This window comes from Anabrus simplex, chromosome 3, assembly GCF_040414725.1.
Source record: "Anabrus simplex isolate iqAnaSimp1 chromosome 3, ASM4041472v1, whole genome shotgun sequence".
NCBI lineage: Eukaryota > Metazoa > Arthropoda > Insecta > Orthoptera > Tettigoniidae > Anabrus > Anabrus simplex.
The window spans coordinates 274,343,642-274,360,266 of record NC_090267.1 but is presented as its reverse complement, the minus strand read 5'-3'; the positions used below and the strand labels follow the sequence as shown (position 1 = coordinate 274,360,266).

Sequence of the window (16,625 nt, the reverse complement as noted above, 5' to 3'; positions counted from 1 at the left end):
TGATGCTCAAATGCAGTCTATCAAGCACATAGTTCAAGAGTGCCCCCTACGTGCATTTCCTGGCTCTGTGGAGGAATTTTTTGAAGTAACACCAGAAGTGATTACAAGGATAAAAAATTTGGACATTAAAATATAAAAGTGAAGTCCTGATGCTGTCACCAACTTGTATATTTGTATATTTTGTATTATGTTTGTATATTTTGATTGTCATGTACACATCATACGCTAATAATAATAATAATAATAATAATTTGTGTGCACTTCCATTGCACTGTAAGTGAAACCCAGTCCATGATGCTAGCTAAGTGCGTAATGAACACTGAACAGTTGCTGCTACGTGCAGTAAGGCAATCAACATTATCTTCGGTCAAATGGAACATTAAACATTGGTGGTGAACCTAAGGCGTAACCAAGAGACCATATACAATACTCCAGGCAAACATCAGTGTAGCCGGGATTCAATTCAACAGCTGGGTGAAGCATGTATCAGTGCTAACAGAGGACATTTTGAACATTTCATTTCACGTGACATGCTGGTACATTCTGTTTCTATGTGTTTCCCATGATTAATGTACTATGAAGAGTTGTAGAAAATGAGTTCTAACACTGGAATAAAGCGTTTCTGGACCCATGTCCATATAACATATTTTCTTCTTCTGCATGTTAAGAATGTGTCTTGAAAGTTTGGCCATATGTATTGTTATGTTGTTGTTTGAGTCATCAGTCCATAGACTGGTTTGATGCAGCTCTCCATGCCACCCTATCATGTGCTAACCTTTTCATGTCTATGCAACTATTGCATCCAACATCTGCTCTAATCTGCTTGTCATATTCATACCTTGGTCTACCCCTACCGTTCTTACCACCTACACCTCCTTCAAGAACCAACTGAACAAGTCCTGGGTGTCTTAAGATGTGTCCTATCATTCTATCTCTTCTTCTCATCAAATTTAGCCATTACAAGATATTAGAATCATTCCGTATTGACGGTTTTCACTTTACAATGGCGAAAAATGAGAGTATTCTCCTATTCAATACATCATATATTCCGTCATTAGACGGAGCAAACAAATTCAAACATGTTTCAGCTCACTTGAGCCATCTTCAGTGAAAAAATTAGGGGGGTTGGAAAATTTACATAATATAAGTTGAAAAAATAGTAAAAAACATAATGAAAGAGCAAATGAAAAACAAACAAAAGAGAGCCTAGACGGAAACAAAATTAGCACAAATATACAATATTTACATCAATATGCAGAGCAAAAAACAACTTATTGCGACAAAATTCAATGAAACAGGTGTTAATTTAAAATAATAATTGAAACTAAAAACTGTGTTAACCTAAGAAACAAGGGAATGAGAAAACAAATGATGCAGATGGAAATGAATAATAGTAGCACATGGTGAGGTTGTGGACCTCATAGTTGTATAGAATAGATGTATTGAATAGGAGGATACTCTCTTTTTTCGCCATTGTGAAAAGAAAAAATTTAGCCATATCGATCTCCTCTAACAAATTCGATTCAGTATCTCTTCATTCGTGATCCGATCTATCCATCTCACCTTCAGCATTCTTTTGTAACACCACATTTCAAAAGCTTCTATTCTCTTTCTTTCTGAGCTAGTTATCGTCCATGTTTCACTCCCATACATTGCCACGCTCCACACGAAAGTCTTCAAAAACATCTTTCTAATTTGTATATCAATGTTTGAAGTGAGCAAATTTCTTTTCTTCAGAAAGCTCTTCCTTGCTTGTGCTAGCCTGCATTTTATGTCCATCTTACTTCTGCCATCGTTAGTTATTTTACTACCCAAGTAACAATATTCATCTACTTCCTTCAGGACTTCATTTCCTAATCTAATATTTCCTGCGTCACCTGCCTTTGTTCGACTGCACTCCATTACTTTTGTTTTGGACTTATTTATTTTCATCTTGTACTCTTTACCCAAGACTTCGTCCATACCATTCAGCAGCTTCTCGAGATCTTCTGCAGTCTCAGATAAAATAACAATATCATCGGCAAATCTCAAGGTTTTGATTTCCTTTCCTTGGATTGTGATTCCTTTTCCAAATTCCTCTTTGATTTCCTTTACTGCCTGTTCTATGTAAACATTGAAAAGGAGGGGGGGACAAACTGCAGCCTTGCCTCACTCCTTTCTGGATTGCTGCTTCTTTTTCAAGGCCCTCGATTCTTAGGACTGCAGACTGATTTTTATACAGATTGTAGATAATTCTTCGTTCGCGGTATATGATCCCAATCACCTTCAAAATCTTAAATAGCTTGGCCCAATCAACATTATCGAATGCCTTTTCTAGATCTACGAATGCCATATACGTAAGCTTGTCCTTCTTGATTCAATCCTCTAAGATCAGACGTAAAGTTAGGATTGCTTCACGTGTTCCTACATTTCTTCTGAAGCCAAATTGATCTTCTCCCAACTCAGCCTCAACTTGTTTTTCCATCCTTCTGTAAATAATATGCGTTAAAATTTTGCAGGCATGAGATACTAAACTAATGGTGCGGTAGTTTTCACACCTGTCAGCACCGGCTTTCTTGGGAATAGGTATAACAACATTCTGATGAAAATCGGATGGGACTTCTCCTGTCTCATACATCTTACACACTAAATGGAATAACCTTGCCATGCTGGTTTCTCCTAAGGCAGTCAGTAATTCAGAGGGAATGTCATCAATTCCAGGTGCCTTGTTCCTATTTAGGTTGCTCACAGCTCTGTCGAACTCTGACCTCAAAATTGGCTCTCCCATTTCATCAGCATCAACAGCCTCTTCTTGTTCCAGAACCAAATTATTTACATCTTTACCTTGATACAACTGTTGGATATGCTCCTGCCATCTTTCTGCTTTGTCTTCTTTCCCTAGAAGTGGCTTTCCTTCTGAGCTCTTGATATTCATACATCTAGATTTCCTTTCTCCAAAGGTTTCCTTGATTTTCCTGTATGCAGCATCTACCTTTCCCAGGACCACACAACCTTCGACATCCTTGCACTTCTACTTCAGCCATTCTCCCTTAGCTACCTTGCAGTTTCTATCCACTTCATTCTTTAATCGCCTGTATTCTCTTCTTCCCTCTTCATTTCTAGCATTCTTGTATTTTCGTTGTTCATCAATCAGGTCTAGTATCTCCTGAGTTATCCAATGATTCTTCGTTGATCTTTTCTTCCTTCCTAACATTTCTTCAGCAGCCCTACTGACTTCATTTTTCATGACTCTCCACTCTTCCTCTATTGTGTTTCCTTCAGCCTTTTCATTTAGTCCTTGTGTAACTTGTTCCTTGAAACAATCCCTCACACTCTTTTCTTTCAACTTGTCTAGATCCCATCTTTGTGCATTCTTTCCTTTCTTCAATTTCTTCAACTTCAGATGGCATTTCATTACCAACAAGTTGTGGCCCGAGTCCACGTCTGCTCCTGGGAAAGTTTTGCAATCCAACACCTGGTTTCTGAATCTCTGCCTTATCATAATGAAGTCTATTTGATACCTTCCAGTGTCTCCAGGTCTGGTCCACGTATACAAACGTCATTTGTGGTGTTTGAACCAAGTATTGGCCAGGACTAAATTATGATCAGTGTAGAATTCAACCAGCTGACTTCCTCTTTCGTTCCTTTGTCCCAATCCGAATTCTCCTACTGTACTGCCTTCTCTTTTTTGGCCTACCACTGCATTCCAGTCTCCCATCACAATTAGATTCTCATCACCTTTTACATATTGTATTAAATCTTCTATCTCTTCATATATTCTTTCGATTTCCTCATCATCCGCTGAACTAGTAGGCATATAGACCTGCACTATTGTGGTGGGCATTGGTTTGGTGTCTATCTTTACGACAATAATTTTTTCACTATGCTGGTCATAGTAGCTTACTCGCTGCCCTATTTTCTTATTCATTATTAAACCAACTCCTGCATTTCTCCTGTTTGATTTTGTGTTGATAATTCGATAGTCGCCTGATCAAAAATCCTGTTCTTCCTGCCAACGTACTTCACTTATACCAATTACATCTACCTTTAGTATTGTTATACCCTGTATTAATAACAAGAGACTAAATATACAGACACATTCAATAATTATTATTATTATTATTATTATTATTATTATTATTATTATTATTATTATTATTATTATTATTATTAAGAACTGAAGAATGTGTTTTGATTTGTTGATGTCATTAGGTATAGAATTTTTGACATGACATGGATACTTTTGAAGTTTCCTTCATAAAATAGGGCAAGTGAGAAGCCCAATGTGTATTTTACTGTGGTGACATTGATGATGTATTCCATACTTTCTTGTATGTGACCATTGGTTATCACAACGAAGAAGTTTGGAAGGTAAGCAGGGAGATCTGACACATATTATGCTACAAAATCAGGAATCTTGGGATCAAATAGCAGTGCATATGGAAAGTATAATGCATCAAAAGAAGAGAGATCTAGATGCCTATGAGCTAAATAAAGGAGAAATGAAGGAAGAAGAAGAAGATGATGATGATTATGATGATGATGCTTGTTGTTTAAAGGGGCCTAACATCTAGGTCATCAGCCCAAGAAGAAGAAGAACAGAAGGAGAAGAGGCTTCATGAAAGATACCATCATGAAGTAATGCAAGAGCAGTTCCGGATCGGAGACATACATCGTGGGAGAAGGGTGTGCGATTTTAAGTGGGTAAGAGTCCCACACACACTTGTGAAGTGTGGACCCTCACAAGTATCTAATTGAAGATTTTCCACATTCCCTCGTTAAAAAAAGTGTAGAATAAAGGTTATTGATGTTGGCTTCTTGTCTCTGCCTAGTATGTAAAGGGCAAGACCAATAGAATGTGTTAGATAATTATTGGAGAAGGGCAATATACACATCATGTTGGAAAGGGTCTTCAGTAAGTATGAAGGAGTGAGCGAACTTAGTATGACCAGTTTTGAGACACTTGTGCTAGTGTTGCATTTTGTATTACTAATTGATCAGATTTGAGGTTGTTAAGTAAGTATGATTACAGTAATGTTTTACATGATTATTAACATTTTCAATTTCATTCAAGCTTTCTAATGGAACTACATACTTTTTTAACTTCACGTTGCACCAACATGGATAGGTCTTATGGAGACAGTTAAAATAATGATAGAATTAGTATATTAATATGAAAAGCAAGGCTCGATTTTTTCTACCATATAATATCAATACAAAAAAAGGTGGTTTGAACAACAACAACAAATGCTGCAGGCTCTAGACTGGATGGGAGCCCTGTCAAGATCATCTTTATTACTTTTATTGATTTTGGAAGTATACCAAGTTGCACTGAAATGTAATTATCACAACTGTGTATGTCAATTTGCATTTGTCTATCAAAGATTGATTAAATAACGGGAAATGAAGGTGCAAAGCATGGTATATTATGGAAAATCTCCTGGCAGTGTACGAAACTATGAACTGTACAGCATGAAGCTAAAGTGCTGCATCAAAAAAGAGACGGAGCAAGAGGCAAGATTCTCATATGTTGTGTGGAACAAAAGTGAAAAACCAGTTATAAGTGTTCACTTTCATTCCAAATGTGTTCAGTAAAATAAGTCAACACAATCTACATTTAAAAAAATAATGTTGAGAACCTTAGCACAGAACTGAGTGGTGTGTCGGTCAGTTTAATAAATGATGTGAGGCCAACACTAGGAAAGAATCACAAACATGCTGAAAGGTACAATTATTAAAATGTAATTCAAAGATAAATTCACAAATTATTCTCTTTCTGAATAAATGACCTATTGAGAAATGTATTATCACTAATAGTGGCCAAAGTACCAGTGATTCACGAGACAGTGATGGTAATGAGTCTGGAGCAGGTATGTTGTGTGATATGGAATGAACTGAGCCTCTTCAGCTAAACATACAATAATATAATGTGAATTTACCTTTATTTTTGTCATGACTGCAATAGGCTTTATTTCTTGTTTGTTTGAATTGTTTCTTTTAGATCAAGCAACCAGCAGGCTTTAGATCTCATGAGCTGCCTCTTGCCCTTCCTGCAGCAAGAGCATCAGTGGCTACTGATGATGTTACTCGATGAAGGAATTTAATCAAAGAGCGAAAATAAGTTTATGATAATATTATACTACACCTCCTGACAAAAAAATTAAAGCACCCAGAAGAAATGGGCAGATGTCAATGTAACTTCATACACGTACACACCATCGGTGGGTATGTAAATGATTAGAGTTCCAATTCTCTGAAACAGGTAGAACAGGTACCAGGGTTCATTAGTGTTGTTTACGTTTAGTGTTGTTACCAGGCCTGGTAAGATATATAAAGGGCGTTAACAGCGTTGGATATTTCACATCTGTGCCTGCCATCCATGAATGAAGTAATGAACTTCCTGCAACATTCTGTGTCATCCCGCACCATTGGTTGGAGATTGGCAGTAGCCGGACTAGGGAATTACCGTCCCATGCATAGGCTGCCGTTAACACCACAACATAAACGGCTGCGTTTGGAGTGGTGCCATGACCGGAAGCATGAACTGCTGATGAATGGCATCACATTGTGTTCAGCAGTGAATGCAGTTCCACACTACCGTGGATGGTCATCGTCTGCGAGTATGGCGAAAACCTAGAGAGGGGACCCATTTTTCCAATGATTTGGAGAGGAACAGGGGTGTTACGCCTAGCGTCATGGTGCGGGGAGCCATCGGGTATGATTTCAGGTCACGGCCAATCATTAAGGGAACTCTGATGGAACAACAGTACGTCACGGACATCGTGCGTCCGCACGTATTACATCTCGTGTGACAGTATCGAGTGCCATTTTTCAACAGGACAATGCTCGTCCACACAGGGTTCGTGTCTCTGTGAACTTTCTGCATGATGTTAAAGTACTCCCGTAGCCAACAAGATTCCCAGATAGAACATGTGGGACCAGCTCGGACGTCAACTCCATCCCAGTGCCAGTATCCAGGATATCAAGGACCAGTTAAAACAGTTGTGGATCAGCTTGCTTCAGGAGAGGATACAACAGCTGTATGACACCCTTTCCAACTGAGTCAGTGCATGTACCCAGGCCAGAGGGGGTGCAATGTCATACTGATAAGTACTGCCAAGTTCTTAGTAAATTTAACTCAATTTTGTAATCACTGAAATAAAATCACATACCTTCTCAACACATGAAGTTTCATTCTGTTTCCTCCTCTCCTTCTGGATGATTCAACTTTTTTCCAGGCAGTGTATATTTACAGATTTGCCAAAGCAAACATTTTATACTATCAAACCAAAACAACTTCTGAATTTTTCAAAATTAACACTATACTTTTTTTTAAAATAAGATGTTTGCTTTTATAAATCTGATATTGCCTTAAAGTTTGCCTACCATTTGGACTTAACCAAGCGTTCAATATTTGAATTTATATTCTGCACACATTTTAACCTAAGAACAGCTTTCAGATTTTCATTGGATAACCTGTTTCTTGGATAAGACTGGAGTAGTTTCCTAACTGAAAATAGCTGCATCATAAGCACATTATTCCAGACATAGCTGCATGATTATGTAAATGTGGGAACCTTGAAGGAGGAAACTTTTGGCATTAATCTCTTCAGTGTATTTTGCTCCTAAAATTGTCCTTTTGCTTCCTGTCACACATGAGATCAATAATTTCTAGCTGTAACTGTGAGGAGAATAGATCAATATTTACTGAGAATGGAGTTGAAAATATGTCAAACTGAGATGCAATCTCTTTAATAGATTTAGTGATTTATTGCATAGTATACATTTTGCAACTTCTTCATATTTAATGAATAACAATTCTTATCAATCGTCCCTAAATACAGGAGTATTTTATGTTCATTTACCACAGCAACCAGGCTCAGACATTGTACATTCAACAGCGTGCACCTCTTTACTGAATTCCAGTGCATTTTGACTACTGTAGCAGGCTGCTATGTGACATCACAAATGCCAGCCAATAGGGACTGCAGCTGCTCTTGGCCCATCCACAGCAACCTTGCCAGTCACTGTGATATCAGAATAGGACGTTCAAAAAAAATTTCAAATCAATTGGTAGGTTAGTTGGCTTATTGTTGTTGTATCATCGTCGTCGTCGTCATCATCATCATTTCTTTGCTCCAGCAAGCTGGGCAAGGTTGTGTACTAGCCTCCTCCAGTTTGTTCTGTCCATCCACAGATATTGCTTATGTATGCAACGCCAGTTTACATCTCTAATTTCAAGGTCCTTGAAAATCTATTTCTCCCAAATATCATAAGGAATCTTGGTCTCTTCCCAGTAACACTGCGGTCAAGTATGCTCAAGGAATCCTGTGGGGAGCCATTCTTTTCATGTAACCATACCATTGCAATCTCTTTAGTTCTAGGGTCTCCAGCAGGCTTCTTTCCAATCCATGTTAATGTCAGATATCTACATTCCTTATTTTATCCATTAGTTAAGACCAAGACGGTGGTGATGAAAGTGTATGGGGAAGGAGCAGAACCAATAGTCATGTTAAATGAAGCTCAGCTGGACAGCGTGCCAGTTTTCAAATACTTGGGTAGCGTTATATCAAATGACAACCTAGCAAAACATGAGGTGAACAATCGAATCAATAAGGCAACACAATTTTACCACCAGGTAAGACACCTGCTGTGGGATGAGCAAATACTCATGAAAACAAAAATTACATTGTACAAGTCCTATTATACACCAATTCTTACGTACAGTCTCGAAACCACAACACTGACCAATAGAGATAATTCCAAACTTCAGGCAGCTGAAATGAAATTCCTACGCACTATGATCCAGAAAACCAGGAAAGACAAGATTAGGAATGAGAAAATTAGAGAAGAAGTAGGAATAGATGATTCTCTCCTCAATAAGATTCAGATATCGAGACTGAAGTGGTTTGGTCACATGAAGAGGATGCCAATAAACAGAACTGCAAGGAAGGAATTTGACAGAAAGGTAGAAGGAAGACGACCCGTGGGAAGGCCACGAAGGAAATGGATAGATTTAGTTAAGAGCGATGTACTGCTGAGAGGTCATGATTGGGGACAAGTTGGTGGAGGAAGAATGGTACAAGGACAGGATGAGATGGAGGAGGCTCATATACCACACCCGGAAAACTGGAGATGGTTTAGGATGATGATGATGATTGTTTTTTTTTTTTTTTTGTACACAAGAACAGAGGAACATTTCTGTTGCCTGAAGATGACTCTTTGTTGATCCAGTAAGTATTGCTGCTTTCAGACCATACATCAGTATAGGTACCAGATATATTTTGTACAAGCTGATCTTGGAAACTAATGGAAATACTTCATCTCAAAATATTTGAAGTACAGCGTGATAGAATTTGGAAACTTTCTGAATGATGTTGCTTATCTCTTGATATGTGGTATTGATGTGGACAGAACACTACCGGTACCTAAGTACTGGAAGTTGTCTATAATATCCATCTTCTCATCTCCAATTCCTATATGAACAGTTGGAGAGTAATGAATTAGAATCTACCGAGGGGCATATTTTTATTTAATCAAAAAAAACGTAAGATGCAGCTACATTGTGCACTTCTCACTTGCACTGTCAAATTACCAAACATAAACTTTGATAATAACATATAGAAAAGACATGACTTGCAATTGTTTTGCTTTTGATTACTTACCGTATATTGATCCATTGGGTTCCTTTTCTCCTTTCCTGTTTGTCTTGTGTTTCTTATGTTTCACCATACGTATTCATTTATCTCTTTGGGGCCGATGACTTTCGATGTTAGGCCCCTTAAAACAACAAGCATCATTTATCTCTTTTCTCTCTTCTCTTTTCCTGTGTTTATTTGGCTTTCTTCTTATCCTACACAATCCCGTATCAAAGACCGAAGATCTATCAAAATGGCCTCTCAAAGAGCCTGCCCTCTTGCTGAAGCTGGGAAGCAGAAACAAGCTCATTGGGAGCTCAGAAGAAATGTACGTACAATAATTGGGACTGATGAGGAGAGAGCCACTCTATTTGAAGACTGCAATGAAGTGATAGGTGGTATATGTTATCGCCTAACTCTTTTTGTCATAGTTAAAAATAAATACAACAAACAGAAAGGAAAGTTAGGCAGTACTATTTGGTTGATAACAGAGGCATGAGAGTTTAGAAATACTATAAAAACCATCAATTGCAAAATAAACAAGTGAATTTAACCTTTAAAATATGTGCCATCTTTAAATGTTTTTCTATGAATATAGTTAACAAATTTACTGCAAACATAAATGGAAATTTTAATTTTGGTGAGATATACAGATAGTTTACTATTTTTTTATTTTATTAATACATTTTGCACCATAAAAATCAATTTCAATAAACATATTAAAATATTTCCATCTTACCGAGCCACTATAAGATTTTTTAAAAAATGAATCAAGCCTCTAAATATTTTTAATACTTACAGTAAAACATATTGTTACATCCATTTTTTTCCAAAAAAAAAAAAAAAAGATAGAAATCTTTGTGTCTCACTGCATGCTCGTGTTAAAGAGTGTTCTGCCCACCAGACCGCTATGAATTTACCTTTCTACTTCATCCATTGAGTCGTAAAAAAAGTACTGCTCTAAAACAGTTTCAAACTTTAGATTCTGTAAAATCTTTAAGAAATTGAAAAAAGCTGTAACTATAGTTTTTGTTTTCAGAAGCCCTCAAACCCCCAAATCCTAACCCCCTCTGAAAAAAATCCTGGGTATGGCCTTGGTGGATAACTACTGAAATGGGTGGCTACATTTCTAGAAAATAGAACTTAGAGAATTATAGGTGAAATATTGTCTGATCCTGTAATGATTAAGAGAGGTGACCCTTCAGCAAGACAGTGTTATTGGACCTTTATGAAGATATGAAGATTTTCCGTGTCCTTTCATGTTTTCATTCAATTTCTCCCTCTTCCCACAATGATCTGTCATGTCTTGATTTACACCTTTTGTGTTTCATGAGAAATTATGTGAATATTATTATTACAATAATTACCTGCATTTTCACACAGCTCAACATTATGTTGGTTATCTACTCAAATTAGGTACATAAATATGTTGAGCCAGAAGTTCAAACCTTGGCTCAATTATTGAGGTTGAATGACAGCTTCTGCTCTCATGTGCAATGATCGGCACTGGTATGTCCCAACACGAGACATTACCAGGTGGAGAGCATAACTAACATACTCAATAAACCAAAATACTTAACTTGGTGAGGTATAAAAATAAAATATTTATATTAGTATTAAACTTTCATGAAAAATATCATCCTGAAAACTTCTGTAGATGAGAAATATAAAAAATATCTGAAATAGTTTTAATCAATGCTGCTAACCATTCTTCTACATGAAATGTGAAGATTGAACCAGATGTACTTGAAGGATGGGACTACTTTGATAAGTGAGTTTCCACAGGTGAAATGATCCTGTCTAAATCTACTCCTTTTCCCCACCCCTCTTGAATGTCTTCTCTTTCATTTTGTCATCGTTCATTTTCATTTCATTATTTCCTGAAAATGTCTTGATGTAATTAAATGCGAGTTGCAGATCCACTGGGCTTCTTGAGAGCAGAACCATGTTAGTAATGGTTTAGTATCTCTAGCATAATTGCACCAATTATATCAGCTGACATTAAGTTGAAAAGAAGTGGATTGAGAAGACTGCCTTAGGACACCACTTATTTATTTGATGGCTGGAGTTGCATTAAAGTCATTGGGCCCTTGTTCATATTTGTTTATATTTGTTCATATTTCTATGACCAAAATATATATGGTATTAGAAGTATATACACTATATATAAGAAATATTACATAGATGTTTTTTACCATTTCTTTCAGTATGTCTACTTTCTTCTGGAGCTTGGTAAGAACAGCAATACATTTGTGTTTCAGAGCCTGTATAGGAGGTTACATGCCAGTAAGCTTGGAGTTTACTTCAGAGATCACTTACCCAGAGCCTGAGGGCACTACTGCTGGCATCTTGCTGGCAGGGTCAGCAATAACAGGAGTTCCCTTCACAATGGCTTACGCTTGGCTCATCGAGGTCATTGGCGATGTGTGGGCTAATGTTGCTATGACAATTGTCCTAGTTATAGGGACAGGACTCACAGCTCTAATTAAGCCTGATCTGAGAAGGCAAGCTGCTCATGCAGTAACCATCAACAAGGAAGAAGAAAAAAATAATCATCTTGCTTAGTTTAGCTTCAGTACATTGTCAGTGTGAAAGCAGAACTGTGTAAGTGCATTTAAACAGATTACACCACAGTAATAAGATATATCTTGGGGCTAGGAACAATTTGATCACCAATACAGGTACTTGAATGCGTGAAAAAGATAACCACTGTTATACAAATTAAGGAACAGACAGAGCAAAAAACTAGTGAGGTAAGAACACAGTTGAAAACATACACACTGAATATACACATCACATTGGTCCAAAATTATTGGCATATCTTATGTTGGTATGGAAGAAAAGAAGATATGTTCTCCAGATTGTGTGTACTTAGGATATTGCTGGAAGATAAATAGAAAATGAACGGGAAAGGGAAAAGCAAGCAGAAATTGTCATCTGTCATTAAGGCTAGGTGCTTATCTGGATCTGAGCATTTTCCAGCGTCCTGATATGAATGAGTTTTTGGTTGAGAAGGATGCATGAGGTTGTGTTGAAGGGTTGGTGCATGGCCTCATAATCTCAGTTCTGAACATTGTTATGAACCATCTGCCTCTTTATTCCTGCTACTCTCTGAGTATTAGGCTTATACACTCTGGGAAAATGAAAAGAAAAAAAAAAGAAAAAAAACCACCATGAATTCGTCGACCCAGCAGAGGGAAATTTTATTGACACACTCTTGAGGACATATACAACACACAATCACACGGAGAGAGCCATACGCATCTGAGCACAGTCGACAGGGTGTGCACAATGTCAGAGCTAGTACCATGTATACGCTCCTTTTGCAGGCTGCATTTCTCCCATGGAAACAATTGTAGAGGTGACGAGTGTAGTATTGCGGAATGGCCTGCAATGCAATTTCTATCTGGTGCCTCAGTTGGACCAGATTTCTTGCCAGTCATGCAGACCACGCAAGATGACGTTTCATCTGGTCCCAAACACACTCAATGGGGGAAATCTGGGGATCGTGCTGGCCAGGGTAGCTGACGTACAACTTGGAGAACACATTGGGTGGCATGGGATAAATTTTGACGTGCATTGTCCTGTTGGAAAAGCACAACGCCTTGTTTGTGCATGAACGGTAGCATAACTGGTTGAATGATGGTTTGGATGTACTGTGCACTGTTCAATGTTTCCTTGACAATCACCAGAGGAGAACGGCCAATGTAGGATAAGGCTCCCCACACCATGATGCCAGGTGTTGGCCCTGTGTGCCTCTGTTGTATACACTCGAGACATTGGCGGTCACCTGCACGATGCCACACATGCATACGATCATCAGTGGCACCAAGGCAGAAGCAACTCTCATCAGTGAAGGCGACACATCTCCATTCGTCTTTCCATAAGCGCCTATCGCGACACCACTGGAGGCGGGTGAGTAGAAGACGCCCTAATGGCACACAGGATCATAGCCCTACTTCACGAGGATGGTTGCGAATGTTCCTTGCTGATAACCGCCGAGCAACAGTGTCCCTAATTTGTTGTGAAGTCGCGGTGCGGTTCAATACGGCACTTCATAAGATGCAACGGTCTTGGTGATCATTGTCGCTGTCCAGACGCAGGCTGACGGACATGCACACCTTCTGCTGAACATTGGCGACAACATCGATGCACTGTAGAGTCCTGTCGCCCCACATGGGATTGTAAATAAAGTGTACAGATCCCTGCACATGAATATGAGGGATTTTATGGGTTGTAGTAAGGATGTAAAGGAGAGGGCATATAAGTCTCTGGTAACTAGAGTATGGTTCCAGTGTATGGGATCCTCACTAGGATTACTTGATTATATAACTGGAAAAGTCCAAAGGAAAGCAGCTCTATTTGTTCTAGGTGATTCCTGACAAAAGAGTAGTGTTACAAAATGTTGCAAAGTTTGGGCTGGGGAGACTTGGGAGAAAGGAGATGAGCTGCTCAACTAAGTGGTATGTTCCAAGCTGTCAGTGGAGAGAGGGTGTGGAATATCATTAGTAGACAAATAAGTTTGAGTGGTAGTAGGAGAGATCACAATATGATAAAGTTGGAATTCAAGAGGACAAATTAGGGCAAATATTAACTTGTAGAAAAGGGAGTTAGGGATTGGAATAACTTACCAAGGGAGATGTTCAATAAATTTCCAATTTCTTTGCAATCAGGGGAGTTAGCGATTGGAATAACTTACCAAGGGAGAAATTCAATAAATTTCCAATTTCTTTGCAATCATTTAAGTAAAGGCTAGGAAAACAACAGATAGGGAATCTGCCACCTGGGCGACTGCCCTAAATGCAGATCAGTAATGACTGAAGATACCATAATTTGTTTCCAGCACAAGGATGTTTCCTTATTCACTTCTTTTACTTTTTACTACTTTATATAGTAGCTTCCTACTTCCTTGGCAGTCTTCCTCTATCTTGGTAGTAAAGTCATCCCAGCACTTTCTCTTTTCTTCTTGGATTAGTCATTTTACTGCCAACTTCTTGGTCTGATACTCCTCTGCTTGATATTCAATTTCTACCTAATTTTTTCTATTATCCATTTTTTGTTTTACTTTATCTAATTTTCTCTTCAGCATATTTATTTCTTTTACTGCTGTCTTCACCCAGTCATTCTACCAAAGCATTTCTTTCTCTATCGGTTTTGCACTTATTTTCCCACAGTTTTCCTCAGCTTCCTTACCAAGACTTTTAGAACAAGGTCCATTCTTCTTCTACTCCTCTGATCTCAGTTTTGGGTGATTTTATGTTATCTTTGCTTGGTATTTCTCTTTCTTCTCCGAGTCCTTTGGCATTTTTTCGTGCACTAAGCTTTGGCTTTAAGATCACCTGTTAATAGCTATTGATAGTGAAAGTAATGTACAGTGGAACTTCGATTCTCCATTTCACAGGGCCCATTGGGAACAAACATACAACACGGGAAAACAGAAAATCTGGGAACGAATTAAAACCGTCAACAGTTTGGCTAAACATCACGACGTGAAATATGTATAGTTATAATCTTACAACAAATACTCCTAAACCAAACCAAAATACAGCTCTAACAGGCCTCTAATGGCAACCGCTGCTAAGCTCGAAGGCTTGCAGATTACGAGGTGACGCATGGTCAGTGTGATGAATCCTCTTGGCCGCTATTCCTAGCTATCTAGACCAGGGTCACCATCTCGCCATTAGATAGCTCCTCAAATATACGTAATCGTGTAGGCTGAGTGGACCGAGAAGACCTCATATCCAGGTAAAAATGCCTGACCTGGCTGGGAATCGAACCTGGGGCCTCCGGGCAAGCTAGACCATGGGGTCGGCTTCAAACACATGCGAGTTAAAAATATCAACACTTTACATTCAGTTTTATTTATTTTAATTATTTATTATGGCTCCGGCTCTCTCTTACACTCAACCACAATACAAGACTACCCTTGACCTTTCATGTTTTCTTTCTATTTCTCACTCTTCCTACAATGATCTGTCATGACTTGATTTACACCTGTTTGTTCCTTTCCAATACTAATTTAACTAGCCAGTCTCCTTAATGTAAGTCTTCCTAAGTGCGTCATTTACCCGTGAAAACTTCTTTCATGTCAGCGAATTTGATCAGCCAAACTCATTAAAAATCTAACAATGCCAAGCTAAATGACAATCAACCACAAGTAAATTTTAAATTCTGTAATCTAATAAAATAAAGCACATTAGATACAAAGGCACCCATAATGATGGTGAAATCCCTTCTTTTTTTATTTACATCTTCCATCGTAATTTGGTCACTGATATACAGTCCATAGTAAGCTTATGGAGATGTTGTGCTGCGTATATTACGTTGCCTACGCTATAATACAAGGCCTTGAAATGCACTCGTGGAAACGGGTTGCTTCCTAGTTCACCATTCAGCCGCTAGGATCGCGTTCTTGCCCCCCTCGTATTCGCATGATCGTATATGTCAATAAGTAAATTATATCCTAAATAAAAGGAACTGAATGTTTCTGCGAGTATTGACAGTACTTTATTTATAGAGCAGTGCTGCATTGGCTTGGTTATGTCATTGAAGTTTCAATACTTTCCTTTTGAGGGGCTTCTTATCAAGTTTCAAACTTTCTCTCTTTTACTTGAGTGGCTCAAAGCAATGTTGTATAACAGAGGTCTCAGAAATGTTCATAGTAGAAAAAGAGGTGGTTTGTCGCCTTTACACTTTCCACACTTAATTTCACTGTTACCGAGCTCGATAGCTGCAGTCGCTTAAGTGCGGCCAGTATCCAGAATTCGGGAGATAGTAGGTTCGAACCCCACTGTCGGCAGCCCTGAAAATGATTTTCCATGGTTTTCCAGTTACACACCAGGCAAATGCTGGGGCTGTACCTTAATTAAGGCCACGGTCGCTTCCTTCCAACTCCTAGGCCTTTCCTATCCCATCTCCGCCATAAGATCTATCTGTGTCGGTGCGACGTAAAGCAACTAGCAAAAAAAAAAAAAAAAAGTCACTGTTGAATGTTGAATATGTCTTTCG

The 16,625-nt window shown here is 38.4% G+C and overlaps 1 protein-coding gene across 4 annotated transcripts in view; it reads left to right on the top strand.

Moving 5' to 3' along the window:
- Positions 1-16,625, top strand: part of LOC136866248 (heme transporter FLVCR2) — a 118,284-nt gene that overhangs the window by 82,452 nt on the left and 19,207 nt on the right. For 2 of the 4 annotated variants that reach the window (XM_068226670.1, XM_068226673.1), the window contains exon 7: positions 11,879-12,221. The exons of 1 other annotated variant lie outside the window; for it this stretch is intronic. In XM_068226670.1, the coding sequence (XP_068082771.1) occupies positions 11,879-12,182 (304 nt within the window). In that variant the 3' untranslated portion in view covers positions 12,183-12,221. Of the gene's footprint in view, positions 1-5,980; positions 6,118-11,878; positions 12,222-16,625 lie in introns of those variants that run through there. One more of the 4 variants, XM_068226672.1, reaches the window with a different exon arrangement.